This window comes from Bombus fervidus, chromosome 4 (assembly GCF_041682495.2).
Source record: "Bombus fervidus isolate BK054 chromosome 4, iyBomFerv1, whole genome shotgun sequence".
NCBI classification, from domain to species: domain Eukaryota; kingdom Metazoa; phylum Arthropoda; class Insecta; order Hymenoptera; family Apidae; genus Bombus; species Bombus fervidus.
In genome coordinates this window covers 3842246-3859530 of record NC_091520.1, presented here as the reverse complement: position 1 = coordinate 3859530, position 17285 = coordinate 3842246, and the positions used below count along the sequence as shown (strand labels likewise).

At 26.5% G+C, this 17285-nt stretch overlaps 3 protein-coding genes across 22 annotated transcripts in view; 2 read left to right on the top strand and 1 right to left on the bottom strand.

Annotated features, from left to right (window-relative positions):
* Nucleotides 1-147: 147 nt before the first annotated feature.
* Nucleotides 148-2576, bottom strand: Rplp1 (ribosomal protein LP1). The gene is made up of 4 exons (XM_072002340.1): nucleotides 2361-2576; nucleotides 1602-1746; nucleotides 430-534; nucleotides 148-242 (listed from the first exon to the last, which is right to left on the bottom strand). The coding sequence occupies exons 1-4, from the start codon at nucleotides 2430-2432 to the stop codon at nucleotides 229-231; spliced, it is 336 nt and encodes a 111-aa protein (XP_071858441.1). The 5' UTR covers nucleotides 2433-2576; the 3' UTR covers nucleotides 148-228.
* A 463-nt stretch (nucleotides 2577-3039) lies between these two features.
* Nucleotides 3040-13917, top strand: Mbd-r2 (PHD finger protein MBD-R2). 6 transcript variants are annotated; one of them, XM_072002843.1, is made up of 16 exons: nucleotides 3443-3580; nucleotides 6446-6582; nucleotides 7197-7704; nucleotides 7801-7935; nucleotides 8085-8111; nucleotides 8879-8979; nucleotides 9101-9186; nucleotides 9700-10102; nucleotides 10213-10617; nucleotides 10867-11595; nucleotides 11674-11802; nucleotides 11948-12028; nucleotides 12257-12680; nucleotides 12747-13135; nucleotides 13221-13460; nucleotides 13526-13917. In XM_072002843.1, exons 2-16 carry the CDS (start codon nucleotides 6561-6563, stop codon nucleotides 13645-13647), a joined length of 3801 nt encoding a protein of 1266 aa, XP_071858944.1. In that variant the 5' UTR covers nucleotides 3443-3580; nucleotides 6446-6560; the 3' UTR covers nucleotides 13648-13917. The 6 variants fall into 6 exon arrangements, with proteins under 6 accessions (XP_071858939.1, XP_071858941.1, XP_071858942.1 ...); XM_072002838.1 differs by lacking the exon at nucleotides 6446-6582 and having other exon boundaries at nucleotides 3040-3580; XM_072002839.1 differs by lacking the exon at nucleotides 6446-6582 and having other exon boundaries at nucleotides 3041-3580; nucleotides 13242-13460.
* A 622-nt stretch (nucleotides 13918-14539) lies between these two features.
* The window catches only part of Msn (serine/threonine-protein kinase msn), an 88238-nt gene continuing 85492 nt past the window's right edge, over nucleotides 14540-17285 (top strand). For 6 of the 15 annotated variants that reach the window (XM_072002474.1, XM_072002470.1, XM_072002471.1 and 3 more), the window contains exons 1-2: nucleotides 14542-15210; nucleotides 16142-16207. In XM_072002474.1, coding sequence (XP_071858575.1) covers nucleotides 15145-15210; nucleotides 16142-16207 — 132 coding nt within the window. In that variant the 5' untranslated portion in view covers nucleotides 14542-15144. Of the gene's footprint in view, nucleotides 15211-16141; nucleotides 16208-17285 lie in introns of all 15 variants that reach the window. The other 9 variants (XM_072002467.1, XM_072002472.1, XM_072002476.1 and 6 more) reach the window with 6 other exon arrangements.

The following is a 17285-nucleotide window of genomic DNA, read 5'->3' as shown; positions in this document are numbered from 1 at the left end:
AATCTCTAAAATGTGGGGTAAAAAAATTGTAATATATAATTTAAACATTTTATAATGATTAAAAAAAATATATAAAATATAATCGTGAGTAGGATGAAAATAAATGAAATGGATCTTTCAATGAATGAAATGTATATCATTGGATGATTTAATTTCAAAATATTTTATTTATTGTACAATATAACTGTACAAATTAGGTAATGGACCAATACATTGTGATCCTTACATTTAGTCAAATAATCCTGTAAAAAAAAGATGTTTATTAAAACAAGTTCTGTTTCCTATAATATACTGTAATTAAAAAATAATATTCTCATTTTTCTCGTGTCATCATACATAATATCAGTAGCTAATACATAATAATAATCATTGAGTATTAATATTTAACTGGAATATTGATATTATATTAGTTATAAATATATTACGTACCAAAGCCCATATCATCGTCAGATTCTTGTTCTTCAGGTTCTTCTTTCTTCTTTTCTTCCTTAGGTGCACTTTCTGTACTAGCAGGTGCTGCGGCTGCTGCGGGTGCTTTAAAAGATAACAAGAAAATAATCTCATTGTTTGAAAATACAATTTCATAGTTATGAAAAAAAATGTTGATCTATAGTGTTGTCGTACAGAAACATCAATCACATTTCTAAATATGATTCATAATTTTCTAATACTATTTCTTTTTCCTCTTTTGCTGACCGCTCTACATAAATTTATGTAGTATGGTGGATGTAGAGGATTTGTACTTTTGTGAATGATACCGATATATACATATGTAAGTTTATCATATCTGGGAAGATTAAACTTATTTTGTGTATATTTATAATTTTCGATAAAAAATTTTGATAGTGATATAGCTATAGTTGGTGAAGGATATACAACAATATTCTCAACTAAAATACAAATAGCATACATTTATGCAAAAATATCTAGGCTCACATTCAGTGTTTTACATTTTTCAATAGAGACTAAATTGAAGTTAAGGTGTACTTCATACATATATCCTATTTCATATATTAAGATTTGATTTTTTAATCTTTTCAATCTTTCGTCAATGCACTTACTTGGACATTAAAGTATCTTTTAAATCAATTCTACATATTATATCTCAACTAACTTTCAACATATTATTTGTACAATCCAATCAAATTTACCTACTAAAGTAATCATTATGTGTATCTGTTTACAGTCAGTGATCCGACTTGTTAAATGAAATCAATATCGTGTCAAAATAAGCTATCAAATGCCAATTTTTACAGACATAACTTTCGATTTCATGATTTCCTAAATTTGAAACTGATATTTTTAGATTACTAGTTAAATACTCTTAAAATGTAACAAAATAGATCAAAAATTTGAAAAGGCCTAAAATGGAGCAGTTTAATTCACGTTTCTTCCATTATCAATATATGTATATTGTATGCAACATATGCAGTACTTAGTATATATAAAATAGTAAAATTAATTAAGTATGCTATATTCTATATTATGTATAAGGTAGAAATAACTATTATATGTTGAATTATTATAATTAAAATATCATACTCAAAGGATAATATATGAAAAAATTTGTTTAAATATGTTATAAATCCTATTTTTACAACCTGCTGGTGTACTTCCAACTCCTGATCCAATCTTTGTTATCAGTTCTTTTATATTGACTCCTTCTAAAGCCTTGGCGAAAAGTCCAGGCCAGTAAGATTCCACATCAACAGCCGCAGCTTTTAAAATTGTTTGAATCTTTTCCCCCTGAGCAATAAACAAAGATTTTAAATATTAGTATTAAATATACTTCGTTCTTATATATTACATATTATATTATACTTTTGTATTTTGGTACTATAAATAATAAAACAAAATTGTGGAATTACATTGTTGATGCTTATGCAGTTTTGGGAAATTTAAACTTCTTTAAACTTTTAAAAATCTAGAAAATGCATATAACATGTAAAAGTATATAGAATACCCAAATATATTATAGTATTATATTATAGTATAATGTATTACAGTATATATATATAATATATATATAATAGTATTTAGTACATAAGATAGAAAATGTTATGTTAATACAATAGCAACATAGATACATGTAATAATTTAGAAAGTAATCAGAATTGTATTACACGTGCATATTCGTAACCAATGACTGTACTATCTGCTTAAAGCCTCAAACGGTAATAAATAATAGCAATAATATATAAAATATCCAAAGTAGAGCACTTATTATAATATTTAGTAGATGAAACAAATTTATATTTTGAATCTATTTCTTTAATCATGTTTATAAAAATTCATAAAATGCATAAACATTCATAGTTTATTCATGATATTAAGAAATCACATGTATGATTGGTACTTACAGTTACAGCAACATCGTCATCAACAAGTATCAATGTTGAATAAATGCAAGCAAGTTCAGCTTTGGAATTCATGTTTATTGCTTGTATAATATATAGTTAAACTGGATGGGATAATAAAACGGTGCAAGTCGCTGATTTAGCCTTAGCTCAATAAAAGAGAACAAGCACCCGGTTTCCACTTAATCCAACTAAAAGGAAGGAGAAATGCGTTGAAAGGAAATCACATGACTTATCTTTGGGCAGCATTTTCAATACAACTAAAGAGCGGAAATGGCGTGCTTCTATTGGTTAATCTGGTAATATAATACAAAGTATATTTCAACACATTTAAGATATATTTAAGATGTATTTTTTTACTTATCTTATACATCTTATATTACTATCTTTTTATTTTTCATATTATTATAATATAAAATTTTCATAGAAATATGATGGAGGAGGTATTAACATACTTAATTAAAACAATCCTTTTATCTAGTATTAATATTCCAATGATTTTAATAACAATAAAACTTATTTGAAATTTATTAGGGACAGGATATTTTATTTTAAATAAATATAAGAGTTCAAACTTTTAACCGATTAATATTATTTCACATTAATGCGGATATTCATGTAACTAGAAGAGGGCGCCACATATTGATAAGTTTGTTTAATAAGTACTACATATATATTCGATGTTCTTCGAAAAGTGCAGATCGATTAGTGGATCATATACGCATTTGAGCTAGTTCAGTGTTTTTGCGAACGTAAGTTGAAATATTTTCAGTTAGAAGGGTGCGTGTCAAAGTGGTTGGTACACGACTGGTTCTCTCACGTTTAAATTTTATTTTTACGGATATCCTGAGCAATGTTCTTTTGTGCTACGTTGCTATGTAGTACCTAAATGAAGCGACGACGTGTAGCGTCGCATGTTAAAAGGATATCGCTTGTGAGAACAATGAGAATGGCGCGCAAATGTTGCGTACGTAGCTGTGAGGCTGATGTGCAAGATTTACGTACTAAAGGGTTGCCGCTTCATAAATTTCCAAAAGATATTAATTTAAGGAACAGATGGTTGACTAGTGGTGGATTCGAAGCGAGCTTTAAACCTTCACCAGGTCAAGTTGTTTGTCATAGACACTTCAAACGAGCCGACTACGAAGCTGCTAAAGGACATAAATTACTTCTACGTAAGGGCAGCGTTCCGTCGGTTTTTGCAGACTATGACAATCATCCAGGTGCGTATCATTTATTACTTACTATTTCTTAATATTACTTTCTTACGAAATACTGCCAAATAAAAGAATTGTATATCTAAAAGCTTTAACTTACGTGTTCAAGTTATTATTTTTCTTTCTCATAATGTCTTTTTTTAGTCAGTTTCATTCTGTTATTCTTCTTTCATTCTTTCATTCTTTTTTCATACATTATTAAATATATTTAATTTATTCCTAAATTTCTTCCTTTATTCAATATGTTCTTTATTCAATATATAGTTAAATAAATAAATAAAATAAATAAATAAATAAATATATATATATTGTAAAAATAATGCATAGAATAGAAGGAAATATTTTTATTTGTTATTACAATACTCAGTTATTATCTATTGAAATGATGTAATATGCTATGTAATTTAATTTAATTTACAATCAATATATTCAATGTTTACTGAATCACATGTGGAATGTAATAGACAGATTACATACTAGCTATACATACCTTCACTTAGAGGACAAGTTATGTTAAAAATTTCATATGAATATTTGAGTTATTAATATTATTTAAATGTTAGAATTTTATTAGAACAAACGAAGAGGTAAAGAACGGCTATGAACAAAGAATGCAATTTATTTATAGGATATGCCTATTATTTTTTTGAATATATGATTAAAACATATCTTTAAGTGAAGAATGTGTAAGATACATATTTCTTACATATATGAGATACATTTTTATATTAAAATAAAGACAATGTTAGAAATTTTAATTTTTATAGAGTATAATCGTAAGCTGATTAATCTCATTGCAAATATCACTATATTGCGGATTTATATTTCTTTATTTGAATGTTTACATATAGTCCATTACTAAAATATGTGAGCAACATAATTTTGTCTTATATTTTGATAGTGTATGATAGTATACAATAAGTAACAAAAATATATTATGCTATATATTCATTATAATATAATAAATAAATGCTGTTATTTGTTACATATGATTGTTTAAATATGATATCACAAATATATTTGGATATTTACTATATTTAAGGAACTGCATATGTTTATTTTAAATTTTAAATAATCAACTAGGAATGTTTGTAATTATAATGCTAAGTTATCATTTAAAAATGTTAAGATTTGGATATTCTCTAGTTTTATCTCAAATATGTTATAAAGTAGACTGCCAAAGTAAGAACATATTTTTTGAAACATAATGATTAATGTTATTTTACTACAAGAAAAGATTTCAGTGTATGAAATAACAAATCTTTTGAAGATAGATAAGAGTACAGTGTAGGATATTATCAAATGATTTGAAGGTAAAGATAGAATTAATTACTACCTGCAAAATAGACATTTAAAAGTTTTTAGTGTTTAAAGTAAATGTTTCATTGTTAGGGAAGAAAAAAAATGTTTATTAAGTTAAGTTAAAAGTAGTTTATTAAGTTAGTTAAGTTGCAAAATTAGCTAACAAATTTAGCAACAATATAATGTTATAGTAACGGAAAAATATAATAAATAGGCTGCAGATATTTATGCCAGTTCATATTTTTATGGATATAGTCAAAAAAATGGAACCCAAGTAGAGAATTGTTTTATTCATTAAACATTATAACAAGTATTATACTTTCAATATTTTCCATATTATGTGTATTCTGTGTATTTTTGTACTATTAAATTTCCTATAAATGCATGAAAATTCACAGTCTAATAATAAGAAACAGAATGTACTGTGCAGATGAGAAGATAGATAAACAAAGGAATGCAGATCTGTTTGGTTATTTCTGATAGACCCAATACAGTCATAAAGATAAGTATTATTGGACAAAGTTGTCACATATACAAATAAGACAATAAGACAAAGCATGACAGAGGGTAATAGAGATCAGTACTGCTCTTGTCCCTATGCTATCCCTTGTAATCTTCTCACCTACCTGTAGTACAATACTTTAGACATTGTTGAGTAATCAATACACTAATACACTAAACAGAGAAAAGAAACTTCAGTTTACAATGCAGTAAATAGAGAAAACAAGCTTCAGTGTACAATAGCAATAAATCTGAAATTAATCATTCACAAAAAGTACTTATTGAACATAAGGATTATTCAACCAAATATTAAACCTTTATACAAAAAATAATTATTTCAATTTTATAATTTAAATTCGTAAAATGTCCAAATATTTTTGTGAAAATTCTTTTTTACCATTTCTTCTCATGTTTAAATAGTTATATATAAAATCAACAGCTTTTTATTGTTTATGTCTGTATACTGTATTATAATATGTTTAGTACATTATGTTTTCATATTTTGTTTAATACATTATGATTCTTTGAACAAAGTAAGATTTAATAAATGTAAACCTAAAGTTTTCATTTTATAAACATATTTATAACCTATCCATATAGCTGTTTATAATTTCTAAATCTATGTGAAAATTTGTTATTTTAGAGAATATTATATTGGTTTAAAGATCATGAAAACCTTTGTTTTATTCACAAGTAATAATACAATTAATAAATTTTGTGTTGTATTATGGTATTGTTTACTATATATATTAAAGAGCATAATTGAACTAATGATCACATCTTATAAATATTATCTTCTATTAATATAAATCACTATTAATAGAAAAATTGCACATGAATAAAATATTTTTGAACATTTTGATATTACTCTTATTTATATATATTTATATGATGATAAAAATTAAAATGATGATTCTTTCATTATAGTTGAAGAACTACTGTTATTACTATTATTAATAGTTATAATTAAATCAAGTAAAAATAACAGAAACTATAAAGTATAATTATTTTGTACATTATGTTTGATAAAATTATTTGTTTTTAAATAACTATGTATCAATCTATTAGGTTTTTGAAAAATATTCTTCAAGGCAATCAGCTATTCAACATTGGTTGGACTACCTGTAATAGAAGGATGAATGAAAGCTTTAGTGAATGAAGATATAAAACATTGAGTGCAAGTATGGTTACTGAACTTTTAAAATGTGCGTTTATGTGCATTACATGAAAGTTTATTTGATAGAATTTAATCAAATTACTGCATTTCATATGAAATTTATAAAAAAGAATAGATAGAGTTATTGAAAATATATCTCATGGTTATTGAAAATATATAGTTAATTAAAAAAGACATTAAGATTTTCTACATGATTGTAATTTTAGATACATGTATTATCACAATATGAAATTAATGAAGCATTTAACAATTTTCTATTTTTAAGTAACTGACTGAAAGCTTTGATCTGATTCTTATTGAAAAAATATATTGTTATTAGTTCAGTTATGCTCCTCATACAGTATATCATTAGTTTGTAATACTAATACTGTTATATATTATTCTATATATTTTGTTTCATATTTATATATCTTTGTGATAGTAAATTATTAAAGACAGTTTTTAATAGTAATATCATACAATTTTATAAATAAATATATGTAATAAGAAGTAATATTTTAGTGGCATTTAAATATTTTATTTATAAAATATGTTTATTAATGTATATCATCTAAGAATATTTTAAAATTATTGTAGAATAGAATATTGTTTTTAAAAAATATCTCTTGAAACTTTAAGCTTATATATTGATTCTTTTTGCAGATCCTGTAATTATGTCTGTAAAATCATCAACTTCTTATGCACAGGAAGATTTAGATCTTATTAATTCTGAAATTCTGAACTTCGAACAATCTACCTCTTCACTGAATTCTGGTCTCAGAACATTAAAGTCTAATAATTGTGGAGAAACATGTTTTTCTCGACCGGAACCATCAGTTAATTCCTTCAATTTACTAGATTCAACAGAATTACTTGATAATGGATGTAAGAACTTTAATGTGAAAGAAGAAAATGTGAAACAAGAGATAAATAAAAATTCAGAAATAGAAGTGAATTCTATGGCAGTGCAATTAGGTATTGTTGAATCTGATATAGCAATAAAACATATACAAAAAGATTTGGCCATTAAGGAAGAATTGAAAAGTATGGAAGTGGAAGATGAAAAAACATTAGATAAACCAGAAGAACTTAAACCAAAAATTTTTAATCGAGGTGGACTAAAATTTTTTCCTGGAGCCAAATTGGAAGCGAAAGATTTCAATGAAAAATGGTAAATATTTGCTGAACAGTTAATGGCAATTAGATAATTATATTTATTGTAATAAATATTGATGAAGGATTTTATTTATTTGATGTTATATTGTAGGTATTCAGCGAAAGTAGTTGAAACTGATTGGGATGAACGAGAAGTATTGATACGTTTTGACAAGTGGAGTTCAAGGTTTGATGAATGGATACCTATGGATAGTTCAAGATTACGTGTATTGCAAACACAATCAAAGTAAGTAAAAATATTCCAATGAATCTACCACAAAATTATTTGAATTAATAGATACAGAAAATAAAAAAATGTTTACGTGAATAATTTTTGCCTTGATTTATTATATAAAGTATATTCTGCATTACTTATAGACCTATTCTTTTTTAAAGCGAACAAACCTGGAATCTACCATCTCAGTAAGTGGATATTGTATAATTATTAGCTAGGTGAAAAGAATTTGTATAATCTATAGTATTTTTTATGCAGTAATGAGAAATGTTATTAAATTATTTTATTTTTTACGTTACCAATAATAAATTTTCTCCATTTTTCTCTTATCTTTTCATCTAAATCTATAATTTTAATAATTTTCATAATTTTAAACTATAGGTATTCTACATTATCCTATTACCTAAAAGATGGAAAAGAAATTTTTGTGATCTAATAAAACGGACTTATTATTTTTATTTTTCTAAAATGTGTGTGCACAGTTGTATATACACATATTTTACACACTTCAAGTTCCTTATTTTATATTTAGATATCATTTCATAAGTCATATTCATAGAAGCTGGAATATTTAAAACAGATTCTTTTTCAGAATACATTTTAACATTATATAAACTGTCGTTCATAATAACTTTTAAGAATTATAATTACAATGCATTAGTGTTTTTTCTTTTCTCTTTTTTCCCCCCTCTCTCTTTTTCTTTCTCAAATGAATGTAGTTAAAAAAAAAAGAACAAAAAAGAAAAAAAATATGTTATTAACAGTCATACAGACTTAAAAATATAAAGTAATCTATATTTACATTTGATCCTTATTTATTTTTTGTACAGTGTTTAAATATCGTGAAACAAAGTTACTGTTTGTATAAGAAATTAATCTATCATTTGAATCTATTTGTCATAATAATTAACCATATTTTTTCAAATATGGTAATAAATAAATTTGAATCTCTTAGGGAAACAAAAATGAAAGACTTTTCAATGGGAGAAAGGATACTTGCTACGTGGGCTGATGGTAGAAAATATCCAGCTAAAGTAAATGCCGTCTTAGGAAACGGTAAGTGATCTAACCTTAACTACGTATGAGAATTACGTATATTGTTAGTTTGACGTTTCGTGATAGGACATCCTTCTAATTCGAGAAATGGTACTTTTTTAATTTAAGATTATTTTTACAGATAGATATGATGTATTGTTTGATGATGGATATACAAAGACAATTAAATCGTCAAAAATGACAAAAATTGCTACAACAGTCACAAAGGTACAGTATTTGTAGTAAGGTTATGTTATATTATCGTTAATGTAAAATTTAATCAGCTATAATTACTTATTTTCTTGTTATTATTAGTAACAAAATGTACAGTAAATTGAGTTTTGAATTTGCTTTATTCGTCCAAACACTGAAAAACATTGATAATTGTTGGAAATATATTTTTATAATCATGAACCACTTTCTTAAAGTCAATAAGAAAAGTATAAAATAATTTTATAAATATGTTATATATGAGCTTAACAGTTATTACATAAATAATATACGACGTTATTATCATAAATTAAAAATTTTATGACATGAATTGTTTCCTTTTTTTTCTTTGAACTGAATTTTACAATTAAAGAATTTATATTATTACAGAATAAAATTAACATTAAAGTAGATAACTTATTTTCTATCCTTTGTTTCCTTGAAGATTGTAAAACTTGTAAAATGTATGCATTCAATAATAGTAAAGAAGATGAAGAAAGGGAAATTTTTTTATTGTATTGTTTGTCACAGCAACCTAGTCAAACTGAAGAATATATAGGAAGCAAGCAAGAAAGAAGAGATAAGAAAAGAAAGCATACAGTGATGGAGTTATTTCATACACACTATAGAAAACGTTCAAAAAATGAAACAGATAAATTAATAAAAAAGGAAGGAATTATAGCTAATGAAAATGTAGAATGCTTTTCGGAAAATAAAATTGATTTAGATGGAACTTTATTTGGGCCCTGCTATGATCCAGGCACAGATTTATTACGTGGGTTTGACACCAATGTATCTAAAACGAAAGCTTATCCTAAAAAAAGTAAAAAGGAAGTATTTAAGAATGAAATAGATCAAGTAGAAGATGTGGGTCCTGAATGGATTGATGGAGAACCTCAGGGAACTGAATCTTATATAGTGGATGGAAATGATGGTATGTCAAAAGAAATGGAAATTTACATTCACTATTCTTATTCTACATTATCATCATTTATGTATATGATTAAAAATGATATGAACATGTAGTATGTTTGTTTCTTAAAGGACCACGTCGATCAATAATAGTTGCAGACAGAAGATTACCACCTGGATGGCAAAAACATTTTACTCAAAGAAAAGCTGGTACATCAGCTGGAAAGTGGGATGTCTTATTTCTTCATGAATCAAGTGGGAAAAAATTTAGATCAAAAAATGATATTAGGGCATTTATGGAAAATCAGGGGCAATTCGACTTTGAGCCAGAAAAATTTGATTTTTGCATTCATCGAAAAAAGAAAAATCAAAGTCAAAAAGTAAAACAAGATATCGTTGTGGATACTCCAAAAAAGATTAAGACTTTATTGCCTAAAACAAAGGCAACACCAATAACTGAGAATTCTTTATCTGTTCCCCCAAGTACACCAGTTACAACATTATTATCTACATCAAGTACATCTATTAAAGATGGTGGTAAGATTCCATTTCTTTGTTTCATTTTTATATTTTTCATATTTTATTGAGTTTATTTTTTTATGCTTACCTATATTAGGAGTAATTTATTGTAAGTATTAGTAGATAATATTGTTTATATATATTACATATTATTAATTAACCAAATTGGACTAAATATATTTTTATAAATAAGTGTGTAAATAAGTAGTATATAAATTTTGTTTAATGTGTTATTAGAAAAATAATTCTTTGTTTATTTGTTGACAGCTGTTTTTATTGGTGGACTTCGAGTAGAAATGGAGGACAGTGCTTATAAATGTCCGAAACAAGGGTGTAGTAAAACATTTAGGAAGGAAAATCTTCTACAAATGCATATAAAACATTATCATCCAGAATATTCGAAATTTTTGGGATCTACACCAAATGTTGCAGATTTAGCTTATGCAAGAACAATTGGGGAATCTGTTGAAGATATTATTCCAAAAAAGTCAAATAATTTGTTAGAAAAGTGCAATAAATTTGGAAAGAGAAAATTTATTCAAGATAAATCATTGTATGTTTCATCATCTTCTGTAACAAGCACTCTTCAACCTATATCGCCAACAGCAATTGTACCAACAACAGTAGAAACAGAGGATGAAGTAGACCAAATGGAAAAATCCAATGATGCGCAAACAGACGATATTAAAATGGATAGAATGTCTCCAAGTTCTAGTCATAGTTTAGATATGGATGATGAAGTAGAACAAAAACAGGAAGATACATGTGCAATGTCACCAGGAACACTATTTGATATGAAAATTAGGGAAGAAAAAACGCAAAGTGGAATTAAGACACTTCTTCCGGTAAGACCAGCCATGTCTTCAGAAGCACAGCGAATTGATAGATCAAAGTCTTTAGATGAAGCTATTCATATCGACAAAATTAAAGGACAAAGGAAACGACAATTATCAGAATATAGTTCTGATGCATTAAACAGAAGTAAAAGGCGACATGGTAATAACTTAATTATTATAATTTAATCATTCTAACAAATTAAAAATATAAAATGTTATTTTTTAATGGGCAAACTAGAATTTCCGGACGAGTATGGTGATTTAGATGATAGTACTATGGATGTAGAAGGAGCAGGACCGACTACACCCACGTATAGATATAGTCGCAGAAAATCAGATTCAAGAAGTGATGAAAATAGCCAAAGTAGTAAGTTGCTTTTTACTTTGATATGCAATTTTTAATACGAATAATTTTATATTGAATCCTACTTCTTAATTTTGCTATTAACATTGGTTTATTTCCATGTAATAAAGATGGTATTTTACTGTTTTATTATTTTATTTTTCTTTAGGTCAACTAAACGATTCGCGTGTTGAAAAAGATGATCCCTTGAAAGGGAATATTGGTAAAAGAGATACTAACGACGGGGAAGGTATATTGTTTATTTTTTCAATGTTTTTCTTTATTTTATGTCAAATTTATATTGATCTTAGGTTTGAGTTATAAAATGTTTTGATGTGTAGAGTACTTTTATTTCTCATATTTTGATATTTATTTCATAGTTTCTTTTAGTTTAAACATATATTTATATATGAATTGTATCTTTAACCATAAAGGATAATTATTTTTTTATGGTGACTTAGCAATTGTACTTTTGTAGAGAATGAAGGAGTTATGATGATGATCAATGGTGAAATGGTGAAAGTTGAGCAGCTTCGTAGGGAAGAAATAATAAATTGCACTTGTGGATTTATGGAAGAAGATGGATTAATGATTCAATGCGACCTTTGTTTGTGTTGGCAACATGGTCACTGCAATGCAATAGAAAAGGAAAAGGATGTACCTGAAAAATATGTTTGTTTTATTTGTCGGAATCCATATCGGCAACGATTATCCAAAAAATATTTTCACGATCAAGATTGGATAAAGGAGGGAAAGTTACCCACATTATCTAGCCGAACAAAAAATCAGCATCGAGTTAATCAAAGAATAGCTATGTTAAAACGGTCTTATGATCTAGTTGCTGCTCTTTTACACATTCAGCAAGTTTTACACAGTTTAAGAGTAAAAATCAATGTAGCTCAGTAAGTAACTGTAATTAAATTGAAAAATATAGAAAATGACTATTAATAATAAAATTTGTGTGATAGAAAGAAAGATCATCCAAAGCTATATCTGTGGGCCAAAAATTGGGAAAAAGTTGAAATACCAAAACCAAATGTCACACCAGTACCAATCATGGAGATTATGAAAGTAGGAAAAGAGTGTATAGAAATGCCAAAAGAAAATGAAGTAAAAACTGAAACAAAGTTCAGTTTAAGAGATGATCATGATGAAAAGTCGATAGCCTCAGATTCAGAATTAATGAAGATATTAGAAGAAGATAATATAACTCCAGATGAATCTAAAATTAACGGCAAAAAAGAAGATATTATACATCAAACTAAAAGTCACATTCTTCTCGATGCACTTACGAAAAATGATACTTCAGAAGGAAAATATACAAACTCATTACCTTCAGAGGTGAAAACAGATACAGGTAAAGAAAGAAGACAAATAAAACAGAGATAAATAAAAATACATCTTTATTTATAACAAAAAAGTGATATCTATTTTTTATATAGATTTGTTAACCAATCAATCAGATATATACGAGAATAACGTATCTCCGACAACTATATCAGCGAATCACATGCATGAAGAACTAAATGAACATGAAATGTCAGCACCGTTGCAACCTTTCATACCACAACCAGAAGCGCCAATTGACCCAGGAGAATGTCGAATGCGATTAATAGAACACATAGAACATTTTCAACATCATATAGATGCAAAATTAACATTTATCGAGGCAGAAGTTCGTGGTTAGTAACAAAAAAAAATAAAAAAAAATATATGTATATATATATATATATATATCTTTTTTTAGCTTTAGAAGCCATGGATCCTGAAGATACATCTACCTTAGATGTTCAGCCTCGAACTAAACAAACGGTTCAAATGCTTGTTCGAGATTTAAACACCGTGCGAAAATTAGCTGCTTTGTGTTGAATATAAGTAATATTTATAGAAAATATTTATAAATAAAATTTCTAAAAATTTCTAAAAATATCTGTATGTGTAAAAATTCTAATATGAATCTAAAATCTTATTTTTTATAATGTTGAAGAATTATTATGAATATAATTTTAAACAATTTAGTTGATACTTAATTGAGGCTTACAATTAGGAATACCATACCAGCTGTATTTTATATTGTAAATATACACTGTTTTATGTGTAATTGTAATTAAATTGATTAAAAAATTATTTGTATGTAAATACATTGCTGTTATTATATCAGTCCTATATTTTCTAAAAATAAGTATAATTATAACATAGATTACTTATAATGAAAGTGTTACAAAAAGAACATACATAAAAGTAGATTATAATAAACACATTTTATAACATGTACTTATTATTTCAAACATGTTATAGTATTATTTAAAAATATATTATATTTAATAAATTATTTATTAAGTTATTTAATAATATATTATATATTTAATAAAAGTTGTATTAAAGAAAGAATGTTAAACGGCCATCTTTTTTATTTTCAATTATTTAGATTTTCCATTTGTGTTGTACATTTACAAAAGAAATAATCATTTATGAAATATACAAATATTATTAAAATATATCATACTTATTAATTATAATTGGGAAATAGTGAAACTATCAGTGAAATGATTTTTTGTTTAATTTTACTTTATGATAAGAAAATTAGGAAGGGAAGTAAGTACTTGCCGCCATCATAGTTGGGCTGATGACGTCAAGAAGCATAGTGGTATACAATCGTAGCGCACGAAAAACAAAGACGGTGAAAATATTGTCTACATTAAGAAGAGAGAACAGAAAAAGCATGTGTGCGCACGCATAAGAACGAAGAAGATAGTAAGAGAGTGCCAAGGAGGGAATGAGAGGGAATAGAGGCGTGCAGCAAGCAGTACGACAGGACGTAGAACGGCCGCTGCCGTGGTGTTTGGGCTCGGCTCGGTTGTGCCGCATCCGTTATGACGATACGATAATCCAGCGCTTAGCGCTGTGAGTGTGTAATACATTACTTGCCATTACGCATTATTGACATTTATATTTTACGAAAAATTCGGGGAGAACGTGATGGAAGTGTATTGTTTTCTAATCTGATTGGTAAACTGTTCCTTCGTTGATCGTTAGAGTTCTTTCATACGCCATGTGCCATTGCTCTATGTGTATTTCCTTTCTCTTTCGGTTGTGTTCGGTTAAATTTTCATGAAAATATTCGTGTAACTAGTTTACCGGTGAATTATTTTAATAAAAATTTTCTATTAGTGATCCTGGTGTTCTGTGTTAGTGTAAGTGCGAAGACGGAATTTTCTTCTTTCTATATCTCTACATTATTATACGGTTTAAATTGCAATAAGGAATAAGAACAATAACGAGAGAAGCAGAAAAGGGGATAGACGGTGGATTTGCCGAGCTCAAGTGGAAAAGATATCTCGCAAGGAGCGCAAGTGGCGTATCAAGATGGCGCATAATTTGGCACCGAGCGTCAACTGTTCGCTCGACGACATTGATCTGAACGCTTTGAAGGTACGTTACGACTTTTAATGCTTTTTATTTATCAGACATAATCTAATATTTAATGATATTTGTTTATGGACGCAGAAGTCCATTTTTTGTAGTTTCTATGAATTCAATGATTGATAATTAACCTCATAAGAGTAAACGATGATTATTATTTCTTGGTACCACCACAGCATAATGAAGAAAGGAGGAAATAAGAGAATTCAGTTTTGTTGAATTTTTGTAAAATTTTTTTCGTAATGTTTTTTTAAAAATAAATTAAGGAGATTCGAAGTTGTTTAGTTAGTCATTTTTGTATTTTTTTCGCGTTTACAGTTTTGGACTGATTTATACAAATTATCTAAAAATTAAGATTAACAGTTAATATTGTGAATAGATATTATACATACAATTTTTACTTACAGTATTATTAAGTAAATATAAAATTATAGTTAGTTATTATTATCATTTTTCTCTCTTCCATTATTGTATTATGTTTCATTGATGCAAGAATTTTTTATTTCTGATAAGTTGTAATATATGTAACTTTTTTTAGAATGTGAACTAAATATAGTGCATACACTATGAAGATGTGTATACATGTACCTGTTAAACAAATATTAACAGTTTATATTATTTGAATATTAAAGATTTAAGTATTGTGATATATCTATTTCTTAAGGACCTATAAAATATTTGATAGTATCTTAATATATGAAAATAATCATTTTGATGTCATGTCTTGTTCATATATAACAAATGATTTATTGATATTGTCAATAGCGAGACATGATAGTATTGTTGGAAATTGTTGATTCAAATATTATTTTATACATAATATACATCATGCAGTGTATTGTATATATACATTGTACAAAAAACATGATATACAAATATAATTTATACTTAAATTGTATAGGCATGTATATATACTTATACGTGTGCATGTGTGTTATAGGAACCAGCAGGTATTTTCGAGTTAATCGAAGTTGTTGGTAATGGAACCTATGGCCAAGTTTATAAAGTGAGTATATATTACAAGTTCATACATAGTAATATTTTAGATTTAGATTTGTCTCTTTCTTATGAATAATATGAATGAATAATAGAAAATTTGTACAAAATCTTGATGAAGAATACAATATACTTTAAAATGTTAGATTACATAATAATTGTAGTTTATATGTCAAAGATCTGGTATTGTTCTTTGAAATGATAATTGCTTTTAGTAATTTATGGTACTGAAAGTTATGATTTTAGATTTTTATTATACAAAGAATAACTATAGTTTGTCAGAATAGTTAAATGCACGTATACAAGTAGTATACAGTATTAGATAACTTATGATTTTTAAAGAATAGTCAAATCTCTGACTTTTTTAATTTTTTCCCTTATTTATATTACATCTAGCTATAACTATAATTATGAAATAAAAAAAACTTTAAAGCTTGATTGTACAAGAGATCTAATTGCATTTATGCTTTTTATGCATCTATGATTTTTACAATTTTTATATAATATGTATCAAAATTAGTGGTAATGAATTATAGGTTAATACAAAATGATATTTTTATGACTACTTGATATTTTCTTAAGACCCGTACACACATATGTAAAGATTCATGTACAGATATTTACATATAGATTTATATTGATTTAAGCATAAAAATAAATAATGATTTAGCTGACTTAAATCACAAAATCAAAGAAAATAACCATTCATTTTGAAAAAAAAATCTCTCGCGAATTATTCTCAATTTTGGAAGAAAAATATAGGTTTAAGAAAACGTAAATTTTAATCGGAAGAATGCAAAAGATGCATCATACGATGTTAAGGTATAAAGAACAAAGCAGACTCTAGAATTATTAATGTTGTTTTACAAGTACATTTTTTGTATAGTGTAAGTTATATCATATATTAATTTGTGCTTTTTACAGTGTGTATAGTTTTCGTATTATCAGAGGTTGTTATAATATGTAGAGTACATTGGATGTGACATGATGTGCCTAACTTTTATTACATATTGGTCAAAAATTAATTTGTACATTGTTATATTGCTCAGAGACATTATTATGATTCTTACTTTTGTATGTGTATGATA

Bases quoted from the DNA above. Each gene is read 5' to 3' on its own strand.
- Mbd-r2 (XM_072002838.1), top strand. From the start codon at position 3,247: ATGAAGCGACGACGTGTAGCGTCGCATGTTAAAAGGATATCGCTTGTG. The intron at 3,581-7,196 runs GTGCGTATCATT...TTCTTTTTGCAG, and splicing joins AGACTATGACAATCATCCAG to ATCCTGTAATTATGTCTGTA. The intron at 12,681-12,746 runs GTAAGTAACTGT...TTTGTGTGATAG, and splicing joins GTAAAAATCAATGTAGCTCA to AAAGAAAGATCATCCAAAGC.
- Rplp1 (XM_072002340.1), bottom strand. From the start codon at position 2,432: ATGAATTCCAAAGCTGAACTTGCTTGCATTTATTCAACATTGATACTT. The intron at 1,747-2,360 runs GTAAGTACCAAT...TTTATTGCTCAG, and splicing joins ATGACGATGTTGCTGTAACT to GGGGAAAAGATTCAAACAAT. The intron at 535-1,601 runs GTTGTAAAAATA...TATCTTTTAAAG, and splicing joins AGTTGGAAGTACACCAGCAG to CACCCGCAGCAGCCGCAGCA.